Source organism: Hylobates moloch, unplaced genomic scaffold (genome assembly GCF_009828535.3).
Source record: "Hylobates moloch isolate HMO894 unplaced genomic scaffold, HMol_V3 SCAFFOLD_10, whole genome shotgun sequence".
Lineage (NCBI taxonomy): Eukaryota > Metazoa > Chordata > Mammalia > Primates > Hylobatidae > Hylobates > Hylobates moloch.
Window position 1 is genome coordinate 5,587,592 of NW_026652285.1, and position 13,968 is coordinate 5,601,559.

The following is a 13,968-nucleotide window of genomic DNA, read 5'->3' on the forward strand; positions in this document are numbered from 1 at the left end:
AAGAGAATAAAAGCAGGCTGCCTGAGGCAGCAGTGGCAACCGGCTGGGGTCTGTGGAAGCTTTGTTCTTTCGCTCTTTGCAGTAAATCTTGCTACTGCTCACTCTTTGGGTCCACACTGCCTTTATGAGCTGTAACACTCACCGCGAAGGTCTGCAGCTTCACTCCTGAAGCCAGCGAGACCATGAACCCACCGGGAGGAACGAACAACTCCAGACGCGTTGCCTTAAGAGCTGTAACACTCAACCGCGAAGGTCTGCAGCTTCACTCATGAGCCAGCGAGACCACGAACCCACCAGAAGGCTGAACACATCCGAACATCAGAAGGAACAAACTGCGGACACGCCACCTTTAAGAACTGTAACACCGCGAGGGTCCGCAGCTTCATTCTTGAAGTCAGTGAGACCAAGAACCCACCAATTCCAGACACAGAAGTACCCCCCTGGTCCTAGGAGGACAACGTGATCACTCTATTCAGCTCCGTCTAGAACAGTCCAGGTTCTTCTAAATAACGTGCACAAATGGCTCCTCTCCTCCTTCGTGGTGTCTGCCATTAGCATTGGAAAAAAGTTCCTGCTGAAAATCCACAAATCCCCTGGGCCTGGTGTTCTGGAAGTGAGAAAGAGGATGTCACACTTCAAGGAGGCAGCTCTCTAGAGAGGAAGGTTATTCACGTCCCATATCAAGTCTAACTAGAGTTCAGAGCAATTGAGAAATCCAATTTTATCTCCTGTCCTTCATTCTATAGCCTGCTTCTGAACCATCGTGTTCAACTGTGAAACTCACACTTTGGTGACCCTGACTCCAAAACTCACTTAATACGCCCAAGGTCAGCCCCAGTGATCTGCTTCATAGCAAGGACTTTGGGTGGGTCTGCCCAGGGAGTAGGGCAGCCTCAAAGAATGTGGCTTTGGACTTCATCACAACTGGGGCCTTTTGTGTCACTTAAGAGCTAAACTTGTAAACATGCTAGATCCGTTTCTAATGTGACAACATCACGAACCCCGAGTCCAGAAGCCTAATCCATAATCCTACCTCCTCATGATGAAGTCTCATGCTCTGTGCTGAACGTGGTTAGCTGCGCAAGATGTGAACCAAAGCTTCACTGAACCCTCGACCCAAATCGGTAACTCAAGTGCGTCAATCATAATGAACCTCCCCGAACTCAGTATTTATGATTATTGTTGAGTCAGGGTCTCACTCTGTTGCCCAGGCTGGAGTGGAGTGGCAGGATCAGGGCTCCCTGCAGCCCCGACCTCCCAGGCTCTAGCGATCCTCCCACATCGCCTGGCTAATTTTTGTATTTTTATGGAGAGGGGATCTCGCCATGTTGCCCAGGCTCGAAGCTGGATCAAGCAATTGGGTTCTTCAGATTTCCAAAATAGACCCCAATATTCTACCTTTACCCCAGAGAACGCAGATGTACCTTCCCTCCGGCTGATGACCTCAGGCCTCCACGGTCCCTGGAGCTCTAGGAAAGGGAGCACGATCTCGTGCCCACACCCAATGCTCTGGGTCATAAGCCCGGATCTGGAAAAACAAACACCCCTTAAGAAGATGGGGACTCCCCAGGATACCCCTCCCTCTGCTCGTCCAGCCTCCAGCCCACCCGATTCCTCCCCACCTCCTCCACGTCCCCACGCCCCACCTACCTCCTCCAACTCCTCCAGGGAAACCCAAGCCCTCCAGCTCATGGAACGGAAGAACTGGAACCGAAGCTTATGGAACAAGGGTATCCGGGAGCGGTTCTTCCCGTACAGGAAGTAGAAGATGTTTCGTTTGGAGGCCTCGTTGTCCTCCTCCATGTCATTGGCCAGGTAGCTGGGGACAGAAATCAGGTTGCTGCTCAGGGGCACCACCAGGAGAGACCTCTGGCTGCGGTCAGCTTACCAGAGAGGAGGGCAGGGGACCATCCTCAGCTCAGGACTGGCACCCACCCTGCAGAGCCATGCCTTCCTCAGGAGGACCCTGATGGTCAGAGACCTGCTGAAGGGCGTCTCCCACTCCTTCAGGATGAAGACAAAAACCCAACTGGTGGCCGAGAGTGGTGGCTTATGCCTGGAATCCCAGCACATTGGGAGGCCGAAGCGGGAGGATCATTTGAGGCCAGGAGTTTGAGATGAGCCTGGGCAACATAGCAAGAGCCTCGTCTCTATAAAAAATGTAAAAAACACGCCGGACGTGCTGGCTCGTGCCTGTAATCCCAGCAATTTGGGAGGCTGAAGCAGGTGGATCGCTTGAGGCCAGGAGTTCAAGACAAGCCCCATGCCTACTAAAAATACAAAATCAGCCTGGTGTGGTGGCACACCCATTAGTCCTAGCTACTCAAGAGGCTGAGGCACAAAAATTACATGAACCCAGGAGGAGGAGGTTGCAGTGAGCCGAGATTGGGCCACTCCATTCCAGCCTAAGAGGCAGAACAAGACTCTGTCTCAATAAATTAATTAATTAATTAACTGTCCATGTGTGGTGGCACAGCCCTGTATTCAAAGCTAATCCAGAGGCTGAGGTGGGAGGATTCACTTGAGTACAGGATATGGAGGCTGCAGTGAGCTATGATCTCACCACTGCACTCCAGCTTGGGGGACAGGGCAAGTCTGTCTCAAAAAAATAAAAGAAATTGAATACATTGATATTTTGCCAAGACCCTGCCTTCTACAGGCATCTTGTCTAATGGGACTGGGAGTAATCAGGGCAGATGACCTAATCCCAGTGTCTACGAGCGTGCAAAAGTTGGAAGATGAGGGAAGGCATCACAGAGGCTGTGGGGTGAACGGTGAACTGACTTTAAAGAATGGGTCTTCCCTTCAGAACCACATGTGTGCGGGACACCCAGACAGAAAACACAAACGCAAAGTCGAATGGAGGGAAGCCACGCCAGGAAACACCAAGATGGCAAGCCAGTTTGGTTGTAGAGATTATAGAGAGGGTGGAATTTGTACTGTGGACCCTGGCCTCAATTTAGAAAGACATCAGCTAAGGAAGTTGTTCAGGTGGGCAGTGAGGGTGTTGTGCTTTGGAAAGATGCTCAGGCTGCACTAGGAAGCCCCCAGGCTTGGGGAGAGACTCCAGGAGGCCCCAGCAGGGAGCATTTGACAGTGGATTCGAGTGATGCGAGGGGGACCTGAACTGTGGCCTCTGTCATGGGAACCCGGAGGAGGTCGATGGCATTTGTGGTTGATATGGGAAGGAGAGAGAGAGAAGAACCAGAAATGTCTGCTTGCTGGGGGAAGCATCGTGTCCGCTCCTTTGCTCCTTTTCTTCTCCCCTTAGGAGCGGTTTATGGTTCCTTTTGTTTTATTCTTTTATTTGTACACTGGCGTTGGAATTTGTTCTTTTGGCTTGTTTTGTTTGTTTGTTTGTTTGTTTGTTTTTGAGAAAAAGTCTCGCTCTGTTGCCCAGGCTGGAATGCAGTGGCTCAATCTTAGCTTACTGCAACCTCCACCTCCTGGGTTCAACGAGTTCTCTTGCCTCAGCCTCCCAAGTAGTTTGGATTACAGGTGCACACCACCATGCCTGGCTAATTTTTCTATTTTTAGTAGAGACGGGGTTTTGCCATGTTAGCCAGGCTGGTCTCAAACTCCTGACCTCAAGTGATCCACTTGCCTCGGCCTCCCAAAGTGTTGAGATTACAGGCGTGAGCCACCACGCCCAGCCTGAGTTTCTTTTTAGAAACAACAGTCTAAAAACAAGAAAGTAGGGCCGGGCGCGGTGGCTCACGCTTGTAATCCCAGCACTTTGGGAGGCCGAGGCGGGCGGATCACGAGGTCAGGAGATCGAGACCACGGTGAAACCCCGTCTCTACTAAAAATACAAAAAATTAGCCGGGCGTGGTGGCGGGCGCCTGTAGTCCCAGCTACTCGGAGAGGCTGAGGCAGGAGAATGGCGTGAACCCGGGAGGCGGAGCTTGCAGTGAGCCGAGATTGCGCCACTGCACTCCAGCCTGGGCGACAGAGCAAGACTCCGTCTCAAAAAAAAAAAAAAAAACAAGAAAGTATAATCCTCTCTTTTTTGTACACAGTAAAGAGGACAAATAGGTGAAAGAATAAGTGAAAGGCTGGAATCCCACTTCCTCCACTGTCCCAGGGCATTGGATATTGACAGATAGGAGGAAGCAAACCACTCACAGAGCCAGGAAGAAATGAATGCGTTGGTATTGCTGGGAGAAGAGGCCAGCGTGGCTAAAAGTACGCTATGACCATAGCCAGGAGATACTGATGGAGAGAAAGGAACACAGAGAGGGAGAGGTCACATCTTGGGAGAGGAATATCATAGAGATAGTGGAATGGGGGTCTGGGGAGGGGTTGCCCATCAGAGAAGGGACTTGAGTGTTGGGGTGACTGTGCTCATGTGGAAATTGCGGGTGGAGGGGTATTCGAAGGTTGGATGCAAATCCGAGAAGCCGGAGGAAGGGATGTTGGTGATGCTCCCAGGATGGTGGGCTCCGATGGGATCTTTGAAGGGGTGTGTCTAGGTCGGCTGGTGTCAGGAGGGTCTTTTGTGTGCCAGGCAGAGAACTGTCCCAAAGAACTGACAGTAGAGGGGCCAGGAGCTTCAGGGCTGCGGCCTGACTGCGGCCCAGGGCTCAGATCCCAAACGACCCATACGAGAGGCAGGGGCCACTCATTCACTCGGCAAGAGACCAGCAGAGTCCTGAGGGAGATGCTGACAAATCATAAAAAGACCAAGAATAGCCGAGAGTGGCAGCTCAAGCCTGTGATCCCAGAAGTTTGAGAGGCTGAGACAGGAGGATCAAGTGAGCCTAACAGTTCTAGAACAACCTGGGCAACATAGCAAGACCGTTTGTATAAAAATTATTCGAGCATGATGGCATGTGCCTGTACTCCCAACTACTCAGGAGGCTGAGGCAGGATTGCAAGAGCCCAGGAATTAGAGGCTGTGGTGATCTGTGATCATGCCACTGCACTCCATCCTGTGGAACACAGCTAGATACTGTCTCGAAAAAAAAAAAGGTGGGCACCAAGACTCAAGACTGTGGGAGCTGGAGGGGCACAGTGGCTCAAATCTGTAATCCCAGCATTTTGGGAGGCCAAGGCGAGCGGAACACCTGAGGTCAGGTGTTCAAGACCAGCCAGGTCAACATGGCAAAACCCCATCTCTACTAAAAACACAAAAATTGGCCAGCCATGGTGGTGCACGCCTGTAATCCCAGCTGCTTGGGAGGCTGAGACAGGAGAATGCCTTGAACCCAGGAGGCTTCGGCTGCAGTGAGCCAAGGTTGAGACACTGCCCTCCAGCCTGGGCAACAGAGCAAGACTGTCTCACAAAAAGAAAAGAAAAAGACTGTGGGAGCATCTAGTGGAAAGTGCTGGAGGGAGAGAAGAGAGGAACTGTGGGTTTAGAAGCTGCGCCCTCCCCGTGGCAGTGCATTGAAGCAGGAACACAGTTCCGTGGAGAACAACCTTACCTTGTCCGACATCCTCAAATCTTTGTCCCAGGCGAGGAATCTTTTTTTTTTTTTTTTTTTTTTTTGAGACGGAGTCTCGCTCTGTCGCCCAGGCTAGAGTGCAGTGGCGCAATCTCGGCTCACTGCAAGCTCCGCCTCCCGGGTTCACGCCATTCTCCTGCCTCAGCCTCTCCGAGTAGCTGGGACTACAGGCGCCCGCCACCACGCCCGGCTAATTTTTTTGTATTTTTAGTAGAGACGGGGTTTCACCGTGGTCTCAGTCTCCTGACCTCGTGATCCGCCCGCCTCGGCCTCCCAAAGTGCTGAGATTACAAGCGTGAGCCACCGCGCCCAGCCTGAGGCGAGGAATCTTTTAACGACAGTATCCTCTGTGATTAGAGAGCAGATGTCAGCTTGAGAAGCAGGACAGGGTTTCCGTGGGAGCAGCAGGGCAGCAAGGAGAAGTGTGCCTCCCAGGGGGAAGTCTCAGGATTGCTGCCACAGGTGAGGTGGATGGGAGAGAGGAGAATGACTTTCACTGGGCAAGGGAGAGAGGCTCCTGCTCTGAGACTCCCCTGAGAAGAGGCTGAAGGAGGCCCTGGGTGTGAGAATCTACAGGATGTAGAGCTGGCAATAAGCCAGAACACCCTCCCAGCAGACACAGAGGGACCACTGCAGAGTCATAAAGGAATTCCCATCATTTCCTCATGAGACAGTCACATCAGGGTGTGACCATGGCCGAGGTATCCCCCTGTATGGATGGAGACACTTAGGTTTAGAAAAGTCAGCAAGAGGACATTAAGTTTCAGAGGGCACAGCTGAAGCCACTTTCTTTGATTTTTGATTGTGTTTTATTTATTTATTATTTTGTTTTATTTATTTATTTATTTATTTATTGAGATGGAGTCTCGCTCTGTGGGCCAGGCTGGAATGCAGTGGCACAATCTCAGCTCACTGCAACCTCAGCCTCCCGAGTTCAAGTGATTTTCCTGTCTCAGTCCCCTGAGTAGCTGGGATTACAGGCGTGTGCTACCACACCTGGCTAATTTTTGTATTTTTAGTAGAGATCAGATTTTACTATGTTGGTCAGGCTGGTCTCTAACTCCTGACCTGCCTTGGCCTCCCAAAGTGCTGGAATTACAGGTTTGAGCTACCGTGCTTTTTCTTTTGAGACAGAGTTTTGCTCTGTCACCCAGGCTGGAGTGCAGTGGTGCCATCATAGCTCACTGCAGCCTCAAAGTCCTGAATTCAAGCAATCCTCTTGCCTCAGCCTCTTAACATGCTGGGATCTCAGACGTGAGCCACCGCACTTGGCCCAAAACCAAGCTTTCTTATCCCAAGCGCCAACCTAATCCTTATCTTCTATCATCTCCTAAGCGTCCCTCATGAGTGATCACTTCTGAGTCCTCCCTCATGGAGAGCTCACCCACTGGGCATATTTTTCCCATTGGAAAAGTGTGGTTATTGGTAGTTTCCTCTTTTTTAGAAGAACAGGATTGGAGGTGCGCTCTGGGGTGTCCTCCTACCAAGCAGCCTGTTGAAAGTCTCGTGGTGCTCAGGGAGCACGGGTGACACTCGTTGTCGCTTCAGCTTCATCTTGAGCCCACACAGCATCTTCGCCACCCAGGTATCCTCAGGCTTAGGGGCAAGCTCCTTCTCTGGCTCCTCCTCCTCCGACTCCTCAGATTCGTCTGACCACTCCCTCTTTCTTTTCCAGCAAAGGGACCTACGCGGGGGGCTGGGATCTACCCCAGGGGCTGAGTAAAGAAACCAGGCCACTGTGTAATGCTTCTGCAGTTGATCCCCTTAAAGCCCGACCCAAAACGCCAGACCACTCTCCGTCCTCCCCAGCCTCGCGGACTGCTGGCTTCTCCAAGCCATCTTTCTGTCTTTCTCCTTTGCTGAACCCCACGAGCCGCTCCTTCCCCTCCCCATTCTTCCATCTCTCTGTCCTCAGAACACTTCCTCATTTCCTTCCCTCATCTCTAGTTCTCTGAGCCTCTCCTTTTTTTTTTGACAGAGTCTTGCTTTGTCTCCCAGGCTGGAGTGTAGTGGTGTGATCTCCCATTCTTCCGTGTCTTTGTCCTCAGAACACTTCCTCATGTCCTTCCCTGGTCCCTGGCTCTCTGAGTCCCTCCTTTTTTGTTTGTTGTTTTTTTTTGTTTGTTTGTTTTGAGACAGAATCTTGCTTTGTCGCCCAGGCTGGAGTGTAGTGGTGCAATCTCAGCTCACTGCAACATCTATCTCCTGGATTCCAGTTATTCTCCTGCCTCAGCCTCTCAGGTAGCTGGGATTACAGGTGTCTGCCATAATGCCCAGCTCAATTTTGTACTTTTAGTTGAGACGGGGTTTCACCATGTTGGCCAGGCTGGTCTCAAACTCCTGGTGATCCGCCTGCCTTGGCCTCCCGAAGTGCTGGGATTACAGGTGTGAGCCACTGCACCTGGCCTGACTTTCTCCATTCTTCCCACACACCCTCCTCAGGTTCTCCTTCCTGATGTCTGACCCTCCTTTTTTTTTTTTTCGATTCAGCATCTCACTCTCTCACCCAGACTGGAGTGCAGTAGCGCAATCTTGACTCACTGCAACCTCTTCCTCCCAGCTATTCTCCTGTCTCAGCCTCCAAAATAGCTGGGATTACAGGCGCCGCACCACTACCACTTGGCTGATTTTTGTACTTTTAGTAGAGATGGGGTTTCACCATGTTGGCCAGGCTCGTCTTGAACTCCTGACCTCAGGTGATCCGCCCGCCTCAGCCTCCCAAAGTGTTGGGGTTACAGGTGTGAGCCACTGCGCCTGGCCCCGTTCCTTCACCTTAGTCAATCCTATCCCACCTCTTCTTCCTCCAGTCCCCTCACCTGATGGTCCCGACACTTCATCATCCACCACCTCCTTGAGGGGGTACCCTGAGGTGCTCGGCCAGGGGCTCTGCTCCTCATCCTGGGGGTGCATTTGATGGCTGGTCATGATCTTTCCCAAAATCTGTCCCAACCCACGGAACCGAGTCTCTGTTCTGTCTAAGGCCTTCTTCTGGACACTGCTGGGACCCAGAAGGTGTGTTATCAGTTCTCGAGGCTGAGAGAAGTCAGGAGTGGAGAACAGCTCTGAGGAGATGCTGTTGTCCACCTGAGCTCCCAGGCGCCCTTGAAGTCCAGTCCTTCCAATCAGGAAGGTTGGAATCTCTGATGTCATTAGTCATTACAACCTGGCAACCAGTTTGAAGAAAAACACATGTAACTGCCAGGTTGATCTCTTGTCCTGGAGATCCTGGGTGAATGGTATCTCCTGCCACTCTCCCAACCTGAGACCACTGTCCAAAAGCATCTTCAGGGTCTCCACATCCATCTGTTCCCTGTCCCAGCAGAGGCTGTGTCCTCTCCACTCAAAGCCTGAAGCATTTTGGGGTCTCCTCTTCTCTGTACATGCCCATTTCAGAGTCCAGTCTGGTGGGAGAGGGAACAGGGTGGGAAAGAAAACTAGGGTAAGCAGAAACTATGAAACCTTACAAGTGTGAGATTATCATGTACAAGAGATCCCAGGAACATTGACTTGATGAAAAAGTCACATCAGAGCACTCAATTTGGCAGAGATTTTCTGCCGAATGTTTACTGACATTCACTGTCCGAGATTCTATACTGGGGGTACACATGTCCTCTGCCGTAAGGCATCTTTGAGTCCAAGAGACATTTTGAGGCCTGAAAATCATAGGAAACTGCCCATGAGCTCACATATATTTCCATTGGTGTCCCCAATTTCAGGGAGTCCATGGATTACCTAACGCCAGCCCCTCCAGTTCAGCTAAGAAACTCTAGTCTATATATCAAGTTTTGTATCATATGTATTGCTCTGAACTCAGAAATTTCCCTACCATTTATGGATTCTATGAATAAAATATCGCATGTACAAAAAGACTAAGTCAGAAAATCTCAACTATGCACAGTGGCTCATGCTTGTAATTCCAGCACTTTGGGTGGCCAAGGGAGGAAGATTGCCTGAGGCCAGCAGTTCAAGACCATTGTAGGCAACATAGCAAGACCCCATCTCTAAAAAAACAAAACCAAACCAAATTAGCCAGGTGTGGTGGCTGGCACCTGTGTTCCACCTACTTGGGAGACTCATGTGACAGGAAGATCTCTTGAGCCCAGGAGTTAGAAGCTGCAGTGAGCTATGATCTTGCCACCGCGCTCCAGTCTGGGCAACACAGCAAGACGTTGTGTCAAAAAAAAATTTTTTGATAAAAAATAAAAGAGTTGCATGACATTCAGAGACCATCCAAAAAACCTGTCAGTTCCCAGCCGGGCTCAGTGGCTCACACCTGTAATCCCAGCACTTTAGGAGGCCAAAGGAGGTGGATCACTTGAGGTCAGGAGTTTGAGAGCAGCCTGGACAACATGGTGAAACCCCATCTCTACTAAAAATAAAAAAAATTAGCCAGGCAAGGTGGCGGGTGCCTGTAATCCCAGCTACTCGGGAGCTGGGGCTGGAGAATCACTTGAACTCGGGGTGCAGAGGTTGCAGTGAGCCAAGATCACACCATTGCACTCCAGCCTGGGCAACAAGAGCAAAACTCCGTCTCAAAAAAATAAACAAAGAACCTGTGAGTGAGTTCCCATACGGCTTCCTAACGGGCTGCGGCTCTCCTAGGAGTCTCTTGCTCATGGGAAAGGCACAAACTGAACGAGGAAGCAGATCCCATTGCTGTGGAAGTCCCGTTGTTAGGAAGCTCTTCTTTTCTGGAGTTTAAATTTGCATTCATGACGCTTTAAACTGTCAGAGCTGCGTGGGTCCTCCTACGACAAAACAGTTTGCTATCTCTCTCCTAGTTAACAGGCTTTCAAATATTAGAAGATCAATGTTCTGACCCCATTAAAATTTCTCTTTTGTGGAATGAAAAGCTCTGATTTAACCCATCTTCAAGCCTGGTTTGCATATTCCTCTCTCTTCTGGCACACCACCATGCCTGGTTAAGTTTTGTATTTTTTTTGGTAGGGACAGGGTTTTGCCATGTTGCTGAGGCTAGTCTTGAACTCCTGGTCTCAAGCATTCTCCTCACCTCAGCCTCCCAAAGTGCTACGAGTAGAGGCAGGAGCCACCACGCCAGGCCAAGGCTATTATTCTGACTTAGGGGTTTTTTATTTGTTTCATTTTGTTTTTCCTACAGAGTCATTGTTTCTTCAATAGATATATCTCAAAGCAGAAGCTGGCTAAGATCATCCTGGAACTTCAAATTTCCTAACATCAGAGATGCAATAAAACTTTGGACAAATAGAGTATGGTCTATATACAGCTGGTGCCAGAACTGCATAACCCAGGTATGGATGTGACATCCCTGTTTTCAGCACTATGGTTTTTCTACACACTTGGTGTTTATATACATATGTGCTCAAGTCAGTCCAACCCTCAAGCTAAACTCAGATAAGATGAAATTATTGAGTCATGTCTGCCTTTGCTTTTATAAAACATACATCAAGTCACTTTCTGGTTCGTGTTTTCTTGTCCTTATCATGTTACTCATAGGACTCAGAATTGTTTATTATTAATTTCAGAGTTTAGAAGTATTGAAAGACACCATCTTTCCATCTCGTATCTGCCACCGAGAACTTTATAGTCTAAAACAACAGTTTTGCATTTTGGAAAGTAAATTATGCAAGCTCCAGGAAGCACTAAAGGTTGGTATTGTCACATAAAAAGCAAATCTGGAATTAGGTAAGGAGACACTTTATTTGAAAAGACTATTGCAATAGGGAAAATGCTCAAGTCATAAGATTTATATCTCAAACATTAAGCGAAAAAGTTTTATTTGTTAGCAAGGAATAAAAAGGGTAGAACAAACCGGGTTATAGGGAAGTAAGATGAAGAGTTGGGATAATCTGATCAGATAGCTGATTGGATCAGGGAACATCTTTTCCTGAAGGTTGTTCAGCATACCAATGCTTGCTTAAGCCCAAGAATAGGTCAAGGTTCTAGGGCCTATGGGGAGGGCTAAATCCTGACTAAAGTTTGGTCAAGTTAGTAGATATTTTGTCCAGATTGGTCAGTGGCAATGAACAGTTCAGCTAATCACTTATGAGACAAAGAATGGGAATTTGGAGGGTCTGTGTCTGGCTTTATCAGATAAATAAGGGAGCCATCCATAAAGCTTATCTAACTGATGTGGAAAAAGTTGGTTCCACATTACTTCCAAAATAGTAAATTATTTCCTGGACATAAAACTGTAGGGAGATTTTTGTTTGTTTGTTTGTTTGTTTCTAAAGATGGGATCTCACTATGTTGCCCAGGCTAGACTCCAACTCCTAACTCCTGGGCTCAAGTGATCCTCCTACCTCAGCCTCTCTTAGTAGCTGGGACTACAGGCTTGCACACTATTGCACCCACCTAGGATGGGGAGATTTTTTGGCCATCCTTATTTTCCAGAATCACAGAGCTCAGGTAAAGTTCAATATTGTCAGTATTAAAGCAGATCTGAAAAAAATTTTGCCTGCTGTTTGTAATTTTTTTTTTTTTTTTTTTTATAGACAGGGTCTCACTCTGTCACCCAGGCTAGAGTGCAGTGGCATGATCATGGCTCACTGCAACCTTGACCTCCTGGCTCAAGGGATCCTCCTGCCTCAGCCTCCCTTGTAGCTGGGACCAGAGGTGTGTGCCACCTGCCCGGTGAATTTTTTAATTTTTTGTAGGGATGGAGGTCTCACTTTGTTGCCCAGGCTGGTCTCAAACTCCTGGCCTCAAGTGATCCTCCTACCTCAGCCTCCCAAAGTGTTGGGATTGCAGGCGTGAGCCATGGCACCTGGCTTGTTTGTACATTTTTAAATAACTAGTCCGACATAAAAATAAATTTATGCACAGCAAAATAAGATGCAAAAATATTTGCTCAAATATCAGGAAAAGGATTAATTATTGAATATATAAAGAACCACCACAAATCAATACAAAAAAAACCAACAACTTAGCAGTAAAATGAGGAAATAATATGAACACAGCATTCACCTAAATACAGGAATACAAGCCAGGTACAGCAGTACACACTTATAATCCCAGCTACTCAAGAAACTGAGATGGTAGAAACACTTGAGCACAGAAGTTCAAGGCCATCCTGGGCAGAAAGAAAAGGAATACAAATGGTTCTTAAATACATGAGTAGGGCCAGGCACAGTGACTCATGCCTATAATCCCAGCAGTTTGGGAGACCAAAACAGACAGATCATCTGAGATCAGGAGAATCACTTGAACCCGGAAAGTGGAGACTGCTGTGAGCCGAGATCGTGCCGCTGCATTCCAGCCTGGGTGACAGAGCTAGACTCTGTCTCAAAAATAAAATAAAATAAAAATAAAAATAAAATAAATAAATACATGAGTAGGTGCTCAACTTCACTTAAGAGTGAATCGAGCCGGGCACGGTGGCTCATGCCTGTAATCTCAGCACTTTAGGAGGCTGAGGCGGGTGGATCGCCTGAGGTCAGGAGTTCGAGACCAGCCTGGCCAACATAGTGAAACCCCGTCTCTACTAAAAAATACAAAAAATTAGCTGAGTGTGGTGGCGGGTGCCTGTAATCCCAGCTACTCAGGAAGCTGAGGCAGCAGAATCGCTTGAACCTGGGAGGTGGAGGTAGCAATGAGCTGAGATTGCGCCATTGCACTCCACGGCAACAAGAGTGAAACTCTGTCTCAAAAAAAAAAAAAAAAAAAAAAAGAGTGAATCAGGGGCCGGGTGCGGTGGCTTACCCCTGTAATGCCACCACTTTGGAAGACTGAGGACGGTGGATCACTTGAGGTCTGGAGTTCAAGACTAGCCTAGCCAATGTGAAACCCCCTCTCTACTAAAATACAAAAATTAGCTGGGCTTGGTAGTGCATGCCTGTAATCCCAGCTACTCGGAGGGCTGAGGCAGGTGAATTGCTTGAACCCAGGAGGCAGAGGTTGCAGTGAGCTGAGATTGCACCACTGCACTCCAGCCTGGGCAACAGAGCGAGACTCCATCTCAAGAGTGAATCAGGGCTGGGCGCAGTGGCTCACACTTGTAATCCCAGCACTTTGGGAGGCCGAGGTGGGCAGATCACTTGAGGTCAGGAATTTGAGACCAGCCTGGCCAACATGGTGAAACCCTGTCTCTACTAAAAATACAAAAGTTAGCCAGGTGTGATGGTGGGCACCAGTAATCCCAGCTACTCAGGAGGCTGAGGCAGGAAAATCACTTGAACCTGGGAGGCGGAGGTTGCAGTGAGCCGAGATCACTCCACTGCACTCCAGCCAGGGTGACAGAATGAGACTCCATTTCAAAAAAAAAAAGTGTATCAGGACTAGTTGTGGTACCAGTGATAAAGCCTCAAAGAATATTTGCATAAACAAAGTGTCTTTATTTTAGGCAGCAGGAAGAAAGAGGAAAGTTGGCCGGGCATGGTGGCTCACGCTTGTAATCCCAGCACTTTGGGAGGCCGAGGCAGGAAGATCATGAGGTCAGGAGATCGAGACCATGGTGAAACCCCGTCTCTACTAAAAATACAAAAAATTACCCGGGCGTGGTGGCAGGCGCCTGTAGTCCCAGCTACTGGGAGAGGCTGAGGGA

At 48.9% G+C, this 13,968-nt stretch overlaps 1 protein-coding gene and 1 pseudogene across 1 annotated transcript in view; one reads left to right on the top strand and one right to left on the bottom strand.

Annotated features, from left to right (window-relative positions):
* The window catches only part of PRR11 (proline rich 11), a 46,427-nt gene that overhangs the window by 14,562 nt on the left and 17,897 nt on the right, over positions 1–13,968 (top strand). Inside the window, exons 3-4 of the mRNA XM_032162858.2 lie at positions 10,567–10,717; positions 10,952–11,074. Of these exons, the coding sequence (XP_032018749.1) occupies positions 10,567–10,717; positions 10,952–11,074 (274 nt within the window). The remainder of the gene's footprint in view (positions 1–10,566; positions 10,718–10,951; positions 11,075–13,968) is intronic.
* LOC116475956 (speedy protein E18-like) lies at positions 1,445–8,387 on the bottom strand (annotated as a pseudogene).